Source organism: Chelonoidis abingdonii, chromosome 3 (assembly GCF_003597395.2).
Source record: "Chelonoidis abingdonii isolate Lonesome George chromosome 3, CheloAbing_2.0, whole genome shotgun sequence".
NCBI lineage: Eukaryota > Metazoa > Chordata > Testudines > Testudinidae > Chelonoidis > Chelonoidis abingdonii.
The window spans coordinates 108,384,614-108,398,188 of NC_133771.1; the positions used below are offsets into that span (position 1 = coordinate 108,384,614).

General features: G+C 40.1%; 2 protein-coding genes across 7 annotated transcripts in view; one reads left to right on the forward strand and one right to left on the reverse strand.

Annotated features, from left to right (window-relative positions):
* The window catches only part of LOC116819332 (uncharacterized), a 44,907-nt gene extending 42,085 nt beyond the window's left edge, over positions 1-2,822 (forward strand). The window contains exon 14 of the mRNA XM_032770992.2: positions 1,738-2,822. Within this exon, the coding sequence (XP_032626883.1) occupies positions 1,738-1,859 (122 nt within the window). The 3' untranslated portion in view covers positions 1,860-2,822. The remainder of the gene's footprint in view (positions 1-1,737) is intronic.
* Positions 2,823-3,054: 232 nt separating this feature from the next.
* Positions 3,055-13,575, reverse strand: part of MAP7 (microtubule associated protein 7) — a 180,842-nt gene continuing 170,321 nt past the window's right edge. For all 6 annotated transcript variants that reach the window (XM_032770116.2, XM_032770133.2, XM_032770124.2 and 3 more), the window contains 2 exons: positions 5,801-6,033; positions 3,055-3,847 (listed from right to left, as the gene is read on the reverse strand). In XM_032770116.2, the coding sequence (XP_032626007.1) occupies positions 3,837-3,847; positions 5,801-6,033 (244 nt within the window). In that variant the 3' untranslated portion in view covers positions 3,055-3,836. The remainder of the gene's footprint in view (positions 3,848-5,800; positions 6,034-13,575) is intronic.

Consider the following 13,575-nt stretch of genomic DNA (forward strand, 5'->3'; position numbering starts at 1 on the left):
AAAATAAAAATTGAATTCTGCCAAGTCCGCTGACATCAATGCAATACATTCACTGCCTAGGAAAAAAAGCTTCACATACAGTAAATGTACCTGACAGTGCTACTGCTTACTGGGGATTATCTCTATTCACCAAATCAAAGGGGGGGAGAGAGAGAGAGAGAGAGAGAAGACTCAGGGGTAGAAATTACCTTGGCTCTTTTAAGATACACTTACCAGAATGATTTTTCTAAAATAAAGGCAAACTGGTGCCGTTTTACTTTCTGAAAATGGAACAGGCTTTATTGGGAAAGTATAGCCTATCACAGGGAAATAGGAGCTCTGTGCATGGCTATTTGTCCAGATGGAACTGGACTAGCTCTTTGTCTTAGAAAAATATCAAAATGTACAAAGAACACACCCAATAATCTCCTGGTTAGTGCTTGTTCATTAAATTTTCACTCATTAACTGTAAATTATTATCCTTTAGCACAAGAGATGAGAGAATGAATAATGGTCTGTCTTTACCACCATTTTGCTTCTTTATTTATGGACATTTTTCCAGGCTGATGGGCCTAAAATATAGACTCATAGGTCAGAAGGGACCAATATAGTCATCTAGTCTGACCTCCTGCACAAAGCAGGCCACAGAACCCTACCCATCTACTTCTGTAACAACCCCTAACCTATGTCCGAGTTATTGAAGTCTTCAAATTGTGGTTTGAAGACCTCAAGCTGCAGAGAGTCCACCAGCAAGTGACCCATGCTCCACGCTGCAGAGGAAGGCAAAACTCCAGGCCTCTGCCAATTGCTGGAGGAAAATTCCTTCCTGACCCCAGAATATGCGCATCAGGCGAAACCCTGAGCACGTAGGCAAACTCACAGCCAGCACTCAGCTCTGCAGTAACTCAGATCCCATCCCATCCAACATCCCATCACAGACCATTGAGCAGACTTATCTGCTGATAATCCAAGATCAATTGCCAAAATTAAACTATCCTACCATCCCTTCCATAAACTTAACAAGCTTAGTCTTAAAGCCAGATATGTCTTTTTCCCCCACAGTATAACTTGGCTTAGCAACAAGCCTTTCTCTACGTCTACCCAATTATAAAGCGAGGATTGCAATATGCAGAGAATTCAAACTACTTGACATGTAGACTGCTGAAAGGTACCACTGTTCTGTTCTCAAATGTCTGACCAGGAATGCCTACCAAACCAAATTAAAACTAGCAAGCCTCATATTTTAGGGCTACTAGTTTTGATTGAGCCTCTTAACACTTTTCATAGTATTTTGGGGGGATGAGGAAGTAGAAAGAAGGTGAAAGAATTGCTGTCAAAATAGTAAAAAACAAAAGAAAATAGGAACCATCAGCCAGTTCAGTAGCCTAGTTGTTTCCTCCTCCGTTGTTTTTGGGAGACTGTATTCAACACTGGACTCAGCAGTGCTCATCTGAGCACTGAGCATCTGGATCAGCAGAAAGTAGCACACAAACCTTCCCACAAAGGGGAGGAGGTAACGATATAGTGTCATCATTCTCCCTTGTGTGGTAAGGAAATATTGTTTACATAGTATAGATTTTATGGGAAACTATAGCACATTTGTATCATGAATAATGAGTCAACTGTGTACCTTTCTATCTAGCGTGCAAACAAAAAATCTGATTTCTAAAGAAATTTAAAAGGAAGAATGTGTGTATGGATAGAGCACTTCAGTTATGTGGGCTGGACAATCATACCCTGGTTTTCCTCTGTTCTCAGATCCAGAATTTTCATCTGCATTCAACCAGAGTCAATTAATGGAACATCTTGAGCAAGTCCGTCAACAGACAGAAGAAACTCAGGAGCTCCTTAAGATGGCTACCAGCCACAAAGGCAGTTAACATTTTATTTACTCACCTCATGAAATGCTATTCCAGCCTGCAGCCTGATCCCTCAGAAAAAGTAACTTTTTTTTTTTTATTACTACTTCTCATAGCCAATATTTTCCTACCACTTGCAGTTCCACCCAACACATAATGACTTGGTGGAATCATGTACTTTATACAGCCTGAATGTTTTGATAATGGAGTACGGTCTAGAAAGAAGTTTGAAAAAACATGTCAACTTACTTTTTAAAATGTTTAATGGCTACATCTATATTCCTGCCATGTACATGGCTGATAAAATACCCAATATTGGCTAAACTTTGCATGCATCTTTTTGAACATACAGTAAGCACTGTGTGTGTGTGTGTGAGGTTTTTTTATGTAAAAACCAGATTTTATTAAACACATGTTCCTCCTAACACATTTGTATATATGCAAACTATGCTATGCTCTTTGATATTAACAATATTCTATTACTATTCAGTGTGTGTATTCATTATTTCATAGTACCCATATCACTAAAGTGCCTGGAGCTACCTAACTAAAGAGAAAGAGAACTGAAATTAGAATATGAAAGATGTAAAGGGCAACACGTTCACTAGTGAAGAACAGTGTACTCAGAGAAAGAAAATGATAATAATTAGCAATAAATAGAGTAATGAACTCACTGGGGTAGGGTGTCATCCAAACTACCACACTTTCCTACTACAGTGTCAGGATAAGGGGCCTTAGGGTAAATAACAGTCATGCCCATTGTATGGATTATGTTTGAAATATAGCAACAAGATTTTTCAGTCAAGCTCGGTAGCAGCAAAAGTGACAAGTGTGGAATGCTGAAAGTGAAAAATCTATGTCAGTGGACTAAAGAGGAATGGTAAGATTCAAGTCATTATCCAGTGATAAAGTGTACTGCATTTAAAAAAAATGAGCAACAAACAAATAAAAAGAACAACCATGCATCATTTTCCATTTGCTCTGAAATGAACCCCCCCCAAAACCCTTCCCTTTCTTGCCCCAAAATCAATATTCAAGTTCACACAGAGTGTCACAATCTGATAAGGCAAAGAAAGATCCCTCCATTACTGGAAACAGCAGCAATTTACAGGACTCAAAAAAAGATTTTTCTGTGTGTCTGCATGTGTACCTTTTCTCATACCATGGACATGAATGCAACTAACAAAATCAAGTTTGCAATATTGTTTTACCACATTTTTCTAATTTATTCAATTAGATTATTTATTTTTGTACCGAACAATTCATAAATACATTATCTAGGAGAACAACAGGTTTTCGTCTTGTCCATGAAAAAATAGCGCTTCAAATTTTCACATTTTAAAACCTGTTCTGCTTTGTGTTTTTAAAGAAAATGCAAGAAGATCGTAGTGACATTTGAATTTACAGAACATCCATGTAGAAGTTATATTTATAAGAACCTGATACAGAAGCCTATATTTTGCCCCCATAATTAGAGTTCTCTGCAATAATATTTAAACCAACAGGTTTAAATGAAACTTCCCATTAGCCCTACTTGTAGAGCAATGAGATGTTTATTTTTCAAGTATTAGATCTGTAAAACATAGAAGATTAGTCTCCAATTTTAAAACCAACCACCCATCTTCAAAAACAAAAACAAAAATCAGGCCCTTTATCCCAATCAGCTCATTACGGTCAGATTCCAGTGCCTTTTGTCTTGAAGAATGCAGAAAATATTGATTTGCGAAAAGGAGCTTGTTGGAAAAAAAGCCATTTTAAGTAATGCACGTGAAGCATGATTTTCTAATGGTGAAAACTATTAGATAGAAAGATAATCCATGTCTAGTCTCCATCACTTCTTCTGCTGGTTTTACTAAGGTCCTTTCAAAAGAGATATCCACATTTTTTTTTTTTTTAGAAAACTGGAGAGGGAAAATAAAACAGTCCTTCATAGTATGGAAGGAACTCCATAGGCAGCAGAGATGCTTACTTCATCTTTGGCTCTTCAGAAGGAAGTGGTCAGATAACTTCTACAATGAAAGGCAATAAAAAGGACAGATTAGCAGATGGGAATAATTTTTATCTCAAAAGCCGATTTAAACAGCACTTTCATTGGCTGATTTTTTTGCTCAAATTTTCTAGACATGAAAGCAGGAAATAATGCAGGCAGCTGATTTAGCTTGTGATATTTACTATTCAGTTCATACCCAACATATACAAAATTCTAGTCTGCTTCTTTACAGAGATCTATGGCGACGGCTGCTGCAGCCAAACCTTCAGTATCAATATCAGAGATAGAGCCTCCTGGTCATCGCATTATTAGGGAGGTATTCAGTATTCTTATGTATAAGGCAGCAACCATTTCCCCATTCCATAGAGAACACCCCACGAGAGAGGTACAACTTTCCGTTTGGATAGTTGGAAGATATTGCTGGATCAGAATGCTAAGCCAATGGCAACTAATTATGTCACAGCAAGGTTCTCCGGTTCATGCTGCTGCTGAAGCGCATTGTGCAAACATTTATAAAACATCCTCATGAGCAGAACTGGTGAAATTTTTCATTTGAAATCTTTTACAGCAAAAAATGCAGATTTTAGCCTTCAGCAACACAAACATTTTTGTGAATTTGTGTCAGTTTTGCTGAATTGTTTCAGTTAGAAAGAGCAAAAGCTGAACAAATTGAAATGTTTTGATATGTTTTGGTCAAAACAACTTTTTGTTTATAAAAGTAAAGTAAATTTAGAAAGATACAATAAAAATTTTTTAAATAATCAGTATCAAAATGTAACATTTCGATTTGTTGAAACAAAAAAATTCAATTTTGTTAAAATAAAACGTTTTGTTCAACCTGCGTGACAGACTGAGAATACGTCATAGTATTTTGTATGAATATAGTGTGCCTCAGTTTCCCTTGTGTGGTGCATGGTTAACTAAGTGGGGAGGGGGAAAGGCTGTTTACTCTTTGCAGAGACCCAGAGGTCCAGATGTGACTGACCTAGCTGCCTCGGGTCTGGGCCCCCATGCCCATGAAGAATCCGAGAAGACAAGGAGCACTCCACTTGCCCAGACATTTGGCACCTAGCAACTAACAACTCTGTAGGAAGCCATCTGGGTGTGACCAGCTGGAGAACAAAGGGCTAACTGGGGGGGGAGGGGACAGGTAACAATATTTGCCCAGGAACAAGGACAAAGGAGTGAGGAGGGGGCAGGTGGGGTTGTTAAGGGTGGGCTGCTGGAAACAGGAGAAGCTTCTGGACTGGGACAAGAAGGGGTCAGAGGGGTTTAGACTGACCCAGATGGACTATGCTGTAACTTTCTGTTCTCTATGTTAACTAAAGACTTCGTATGCCATGTTCCAGACCTCTAATAAACCCTTCTGCTTTTACAATGCTGGCTAAGAGTCTCTCCCATTTAAGGAAGTTGGGGGTGCCTTGCTCCCTTTGGGTGTACAAGTCTCTCTCTCAGGTGCCCAACTCAGGTGGACTTGCTGGAGGGAGTTCACAGTGTGAAGCAGAGTGTGGAAAGCTCTGAGGCTCGGTCCCAGAAGGCAGTGAAGCCAAGTGGCTTACCCTAGTGAGTGTGTGACCCTAAGGGGGCTGACACAATGAAGGGGTCCTCCCAGGGACAGTTCCTGAGCTGTTCAAGAGCAATGGACCTGTGGATCTGGGACAACCTGAAATGATTATTTTTTCAGAATTGCAAGTGAACTGAAACATCTGTTATTCACACCCCTATACGCATGAAGCAAAGATTTACTAGGAACCCCTTATTTCTCCTGACATTAGGTTAACACTCATGATTCACATAGCACTATGCACGTATACATGGCTTTGCAAACACAGACACACATGCTCTCTGCCCCAAATATTTTACAACCTAAACTGCTTAAATTAACCATCTGGTTACGTACATCAATTAGGGACTCCGTGGTCTCTCTCGTTTACAAAATGGTACAAATTCTAATGGTCCAAAGCAAACCTACCTGCTGTTTGAGGTGTTTGAACACTATCTACCTGAGGCAATGACCCCAGCGTCCCCTTATCTTCAAAGGCTAAAATTGGATTCAAAGGAATTTCAGGGCTATTGCTTCCATCATTGTTCAAGGCATCCAATGTGGATGGTTTAGATCCAATGGGTAAGTTTATGATCTCTTCAAAGTTGTCATTCTGCATAGACACTCCATTTTCATTTGGTTCTTTTCCAGAATTGAGATTACTGGAAGAAAAAATATAAATAAAAACCTTACTAATAATGTATGTTATGAGCGTACTGGGACACAGCTGGTCAAGAGCTGAAACTAAACAATCCACACACATTAGTGATAATTTGTTTTCATATACTGTAGTATTATTCAGTATGTACAGTATTTGGGGGTAGCAGTGAACAAATGAGCTCAGCATTTGCTTTCACCCTTATTAGAAAGCCACATTTCTTTTCTCCGTAAGAAATAAGAATTTTTAGGGTCAGACCCAAATTTAGAAAATGACTCTCCACTAGCATATCTGCCACTTGAAGATGTATGACACTTACATGTACGTGTTCCTGTTGATCTATCAGAGCCAAAATAATCACTTTGAAAGAAATGCATTAAGTAAAAGCAACATTATAAGTAGAAGAGAAGTCTGCATTCATCTACAGTGATTTATTGTATACTATACTGAACATTAATTGCAGAGCTAGACATCAAGTTACATAAGCCATATCTAGCGATAATCTGCACTCTAATTTTGTTCAGTAACTGTCCTATTTCAGAATAGGACTGGTGTCCATTAAGCCTCGTGATGTTATACCTTTGTATTACTCATTACACAGAATGCCATAATCTGCTGCACCATAGTATCAATGGACATATCATGGCTACGGCAAGTGACCCACACAAAAAAGAAACTGAAGAGAAAAAATGGTAGTACAACTCTATTCATTTACCTGCCTTTAGTACTTCTGAGGTATTTATGTGTTACCTTTCTCTGCTCTTTACTTCTCAGATATCTTGAGACTGGCATTCTCTTAAGACTGCAAGTGCCTTTACTCTTCATAATATCAAGTACTTTCCTTTATAAGACCTGCAGAATCTGAGTATATCTTGCCTTTCCCTAATTTTGCAGGCTCAGCTCTTCTCCTGCTGCAACCTTCTCTTTCTGACCTGACATCTGCTCCCAGTCCATCCAGATGTGAAACTCATTTATTGTGTCTGCTGCTTTGACCATCCAGCCCTCGTCCAGATTCATCATCTTCTGCAAGCGCTTACTCCTTACCTTCCAGGCCCTGCCCATCTTTGCCCTATCCAACCCCTCTGCCCTTGTCCTTGTTCACTCTGCCCAAGCCAATACTAACATCCTCAGTGTGTCTCTCTCAGATCTGGGCCTTCTTTCTTGCTTCCCCATATGTCTGGAACCCCTTTCTTGACTGTGCCTGCCCCATCTCCTCCAAGTCCCCCAGTACAATATGCCTCTTCTTTGAGGCTAATAAACCTTAATATTTCCCTCCAAGTAAATGTATTAAAAATACAAAAAAGCCCTGATGAACCTTGATGACGCATTAATCATTCTCCTAAGCCTCCATGTTATCTTGTTTCTGTAACTTCTCTCCTCCTTAACACACCTCAGTGTCTGTCACCATCACGCATTATGTTTTGTTTTAACATCTGAGTCTGCCGCTCTCATTTGCACTGAGTGGTCCCTCACTCCAGGTAGGAGGATTATGGTGTTATTCATTGTGAAAATGGCAGCACTGGAGCTTAAATTTTCAGCTACTTGCGGCACAGGCATTGATCTTTATTTGTCCATAAAGCATCATGTAAACTTACAGTGATAGTATAGATTAATAATAAAACCCTTAATAATTTAGGTCCTGGCATCCTAAGGCACTTCCTCTCTATTTGGACCATAGCACAGCTGTTGAGATCAGCTGGAATGCCTTAGCTGAGGGTGCCCAGATTTGTATGCCAGGGTCTGACATCTCTGGAATTTCTTTTACTCCATCCAGGTCTCACAGGGCTTATCAATTGTCTCAGGCCATTTTTGAGCAGGTGGTTCAGTATTACAGCACATTTTCTGTTGACTATAGGTTTGAGAGTCTTTTTAATAACTTCCAATTGGCACATGGTTTATTTTTTATTTACTGGCTTTTCTGTGGTATTCAGCACCTCCCAAACATTGATGAATTTATCACCACATCCCCCCGAAAAAGTGAAGTATCATCATCGCCATCCTATCCATGAGAAACTCAGGCAGAGAGATGACGTGATTTAACTAGGATTACACAGGAAGTCTGGACATCAGTGATTTGAGCCCAGATCTCAGGTGCCAGGCCAGTGCCTCAGCCACAAACCAGCCATCCTCTCAGAAGACCACCCCCTTCCTCACTTTGTTGGCATGGTAGGTAGGATTTTTAAATGAGAGGGAGTGCAGCCTAGTGGATAGAACATTGGACTAGGACACAGCAAACCTGGGTTCTATTTCTGGTTCTGACAGTGGCTGGCTGGAAGACTTTGGGCAAGTCACTTCCATTTTCCATGCCTCGGTTTCCCCATGTGTAAAATCAGGATAATGATACCGACCTTGTTTGTAAAGTATTATAAAAGAGCTAGGTGTTGTTGTTACTAAATGTGCTTAACTGTTGTCTTAACTCTGCTCCCATTAACTGTGAATGACTTGAATGGGAGCAGAATTAGGCTAATATGGAGAGCACTTGAAAAAATCTTTTTTTTTTTTTTGTGGTAAATATGCATAGAGAAATTGATAGGAACATAAAGCAAACAGATAAAAACTGTAGTGACACTGATAGTGTCATTGCAAAATAACATCTGGCCTCTGGAAATCCACATTAGGCCTCTAGTTTAAAAATCACTCAGGAGGTATTTAATTCTTCATATTTATTTTAAGTGAAAGGCAAAAAAAATTAGTAGTGGCACAATTATGGATGGAGCACTTCAGAAAGCAAAACTGCATTAGATCTGGACACTTCAGTACCAGGGAGACAAACTGGAGGAGGTTCAGAGAAGAGCAACAAAGCTGATTGGGTGATGGAAGATCTGACTTCAGAAAGATTAAAAGAGCTATTGTAAAATATATATTGCTTGGCTAAGTGATTATGGTTGGACCTGATAGATATTTAAAAGTATATGAAAGGAGTAAACATGAATGAAGTGGAATTACTTAGGATTTAATTATTATTTTTTGGATCACTCATCTAGGATCAGTGCCTCAAGAAGTTTACTGGTCCTTAAAGCATTTGTAGTGATCTGTCAAAATATTTCTACACCTGGCTGCGCTAGGATCTTAGGAGATACTAGACCTTAAATAATGACCATCTCCTGACTTAACAACATTATTTTGCCAGAGCCATCAGAAGTAGATATTAATGCTTTCTTGGATGCTGGATTCCAGTTTTTGGATAAAGCATTAGCTCTATCTCTACCATTTCCTGAGATAGCAGGCTCTCATACCATGTCAGTAATGAACAGGTGGCGATGTGGGGAAGGTAAGATAGTCATCAGAGTAAAGGGGTTTTAAAGGGTGATATATCACAGCATGCCAGACTGAGAAATGAATACTGTATACGCTCTGGAAACCCAGCAGCATTCTTTTTCAGCTCAGACAGTTCACAAGACTGTACCCTTTCTACTGTCACTGGTCCCTAGTCGTGCCTTTTTTGAGACGGTCTTGGACTTAACATGGTGAGAACAAAGCACTGGCCCAGTGCAATGATCTGTGAGGGTGGTAAATGAAGGGAGCAGGAGCACTGATATGAAATTAAAAAAAAGACTGAACAGCATAATTCATTAGGCAGTAAAAAATTCTCCCAAGGTAAGGGGCAGGTATGACAAAATTTGGGTAAAAAACTAGAAAATGTATTATAGGCAACAATCTTTCCCTGGCAGGGAGATGGATTAGGTAACCCAACAGGAGTTATCTATGTTCAATTTCTATGATTTTATGATATCGCTTATGGATACTGTTCAGTGAATTAAGCAGGGGGGAAGAAGCAAGCTTTGGTGCCACAATTTGGAAACTTTCTTGCATTTTGATGAGGAATCTGAAAATTTTTTTTGTTTGCCTTATATTTCAAACCACAGTTTTAAATCTATTTTCCCAGTTCAACAATACACAGTCTGATTCATTTCAAAAAAATGAAACAAAAGTAGATAAAACTCCCTGACATAAGAAAGGCTTTACTGGGTCAGATCAAAGGTCCATCTAGCCCAGTACCCTGTCTTCTGACAGTGGCCAACGCCAAGTGCCCCAGAGGAAGTGAACCCAACGCGCAATGATCAAGTGATCTCTCTCCTGCCATCCATCTCCACCCTCTGACAAACAGAGGCTAGGGACACTCTTCCTTACCCATCCTGGCTATAGCCTTAATGGCTTAACCCTTATGAATTTATCCATTCTCTTTTAAATGCTGTTATGTCCTAGCCGTCAACCTCTCAGCAGGGTTTCACAGTTGAATGCGCGCTGCATAGAGACTTTGTATTTAGTTTTAACTTCCTGCCTATTATTTTAATTTGGGGCCCCTATTTTGTATTTGTGTGACAGTAAATACTTTCTTCTTATTTACTTTCTCCACATCCTCTGATTTTATATACTCTTATCATATCCCTTGTCTCGCTCTTTCCAGCTGAAGAGTCTATTTCTTATATAGGACCTGTTCCAAACCTCTAATCTTTAGTTGCTTCTCTGAACCTTTCTACTGCAGTATATCGTTTTGTGAAATGAGGGACCATATCTGCTGCAAGTATTCAATATGTGGGCGTAACTGGATTTATATAGGGCATAGATACTCTCTCATATTTTCGATCCCTTTTTAATGATCTAACATCCTGATGCTTTTTGACCGCGCTGCACACTGCATGGACGTCATCGAGAATATCCACGATGACTCCAAGATCTTTTCTGTTCGTTGTAGCTAAATTAGCCCCCATCAATTGTATGTATAGTTGGGTGATTTCTTCCATGTGCATTACTTTACATTTCCACTTCATTCATTTGCCATTTTGTTTCTGTAAAGTTCCTCCTCTACCTTGGTGGGTCTGCGTTTGGCGGATTTTTTTATCCCTCAGTGATCTCCCTCTTGCGGAACCCACAGTTTGGTCAGTCCTCCTTTGTCTGATCAGGAGTTGGGGGTTTGGGGGAACCGGGCCGCCTTACTCCGGTTCCAGCCAGGGCCCTGTGATCGCAGCTGTCTATAGTGCCTCCTGTAACAGGTGCATGACAGCTCAACTCCCCCTGGTCCTCCATTCGGCTCCTCAACATCTTCTTTATCCTCACAATAGGACCTTCTCCTGGTGTTGATAAACTTGTACTCCTCAATCCTCAGCAGTCACTCTCACTCTCGCTCCTTGCCTTCTTGTTCCAGTCTCACCACAATCTCTCTCTTGGTCCTCCTGCTGCTGGAAGTGAGCTCCTTTTTAAACCAGGTGCCCTGATTAGGCTTGATTAATGGCTGCAGGTGTTCTAATTAAGTAGCTATCTCTGCTTCTGAAAGGTTAAGTGGCTCCAGTGCCTGATTGAATCTGGAAGAATGCATTTTTACCGCCGGGTACTAGGGATTTGTTTAGCCTGGGGCTAACATACCTGTTTCTCAGTACTTTACTGTAGCCATCTGGCCTTGCCCCATCACATTACCCAATCACTTAGTTTTGTGACTAAAGACATAAATAACCTGTCATTAATGGTGCTTCAGCTGCATGAACTACCGTTTTTCTTCTTAATTCTGGGATGCATTCTGATATAAGTGGAAGATTTCCACTTGCATATGCCACTTTAAAATCTGTAGTCTGCCCAGCACACCATTTCTAGGTGAGAAAGAGTAACATTACACTTATTTGAGTGAATGATTTTTAACTGTGAAGCTCTTGACACAAATAATACAAATGATAAGTCAAATTTGAGGCCAGGTTCCTTTATGCTGAATATCACCTTATTACTCAGTGAGTAGCCCTAACGTGATAGTCAACGTGAGTAAGGGTGGCATAATCAGGCCCTTAAAAGTACTTTCAAAAGCTGGATGCAACAGAACTCAGTTTAATGTCCATAGGCAGTATTTGGGCATGTAGCAGTTATTAAATGTGATTTGAGAGATCAGCTTGAGACCACTTTGAAAACCTGGACTCTAAATATGATGAAACATTTAAAATGTGCATGAGTCCCACTTTCTCTCTCCTTCCATGAAACAAAACTGTTATAGTGTTTATTAATGTATAAATGAGAGCTATTATCTATTAGTAATAATTACTGATTAATTAATATACAGTATAATCAAGCTACAGCACACCATAGCATTTTCATTAGGGCTTATAAAGACTATTGATCTTCCAGGGATAATGAAGTCTTAGCAGGATAACAAGATCAGCACAGTTAATTAAAAGAATCAAAAAAACAAACAAAACAAAAAACTGCCTTCTTCTGCTAGTATTCCTTTTATTTTTCTATTACTTTGTATCTATTAACATGGAAGCTGGGATTTCACTGGAGTCTTGGTCCCAACACACAGCCTGAGTAAGCTCAGTGCTCCTGTGAGTGGGTGGGAGAGGGCACAGATCAGAGGGGCAGATCAACCAACTTATCCCTCTTGCCTACTCTGCCCCGCAAATGCTCCACGATTGTTGACCTGGGCTCCAATGGCAAACTTGAGAATTTCCACAGCTCATTACCTAAAACCCAAATCTCTAATATTTAAAACCATCCTATTTATAAGGCCAAATCCCATCCCTGAGTCCCTCCTTGGGGTACTGACCCAACTAATATAGGAGGCATTGAATGGGGAGAGACAGGATGTGTTGCACTTGAGATTTAAGTACCACTAAGCAGAGCATGGACGGGTATATTGAGAGTGAACCAGGGGAGGTGTGATCAGTGGATGCACAACTGTGCAGATGAGCCATCAGTTAAACTGTGAACCTCTTGCAGAGAAGGGGAGGCAGCCATGGAGGTCAAGGGCTATATTAGCAGCTGAAGAGCACTCTCATTGTTACTCCCTGAGCTGAGAGAATGACTTCATTCCCTAGGAACCCTTCAGGAAACTCCCTGGTGCAAAGCTACTTACTCAGATGTTGCCTAGAGAAGAGAATTTGGGCTATCACACCAACCCCCTTCAAACCAAGTGCAAGACCGTTTCAGCAAAGGCCAAATCTTGCTTGTGCAGTGCAGAGATTTAGTAAATGCCCAGAGTCACTCAACAAAAGCTGCTACGTTGCTGCCTTTCTTTATACAGAGTAATATATTCTTTCTGTTTTTGTTGTTGCAGCTGCGTGATGTTTATTCATTCCTTACCTTGGCTGCTCTGAGGTTCTTTCTACTCTAAATATGATACTACATGACAGCAATTATTAGAGAGGCATATATGATATTACAAACATCAAGGTGCATTTAAGATTGAGAAATAATTAGAATTTAATAGCTGCCTTATACAATTATGAAACAGCTTTATGCAGTTCATCTAACACAGTTCAACGTTCAGCGTCACTGACAGAGCTTCTCTCAGGAGGGGCATCCGTGTCAGTGTGACAGGAGGTGAAGAATCCCTCAGGCATGTAGAGATATTGAGATTTCCCCCTCTAATTAGGGCCAATCTTACTGCAGAGCATACTGTTTGCCGGATTTTTCATTGATATTTTGGCTCTAGCTGCATAAAACATGAACTCACAATGGGGTAATTTGGTTTTCTGCAATGCAATATGAGAAGAGCAAATACTGAAACTGAGAAAAACTGACAGCTCAACCCCACAGGACACCAGCCTTTACTTGACTAAATACA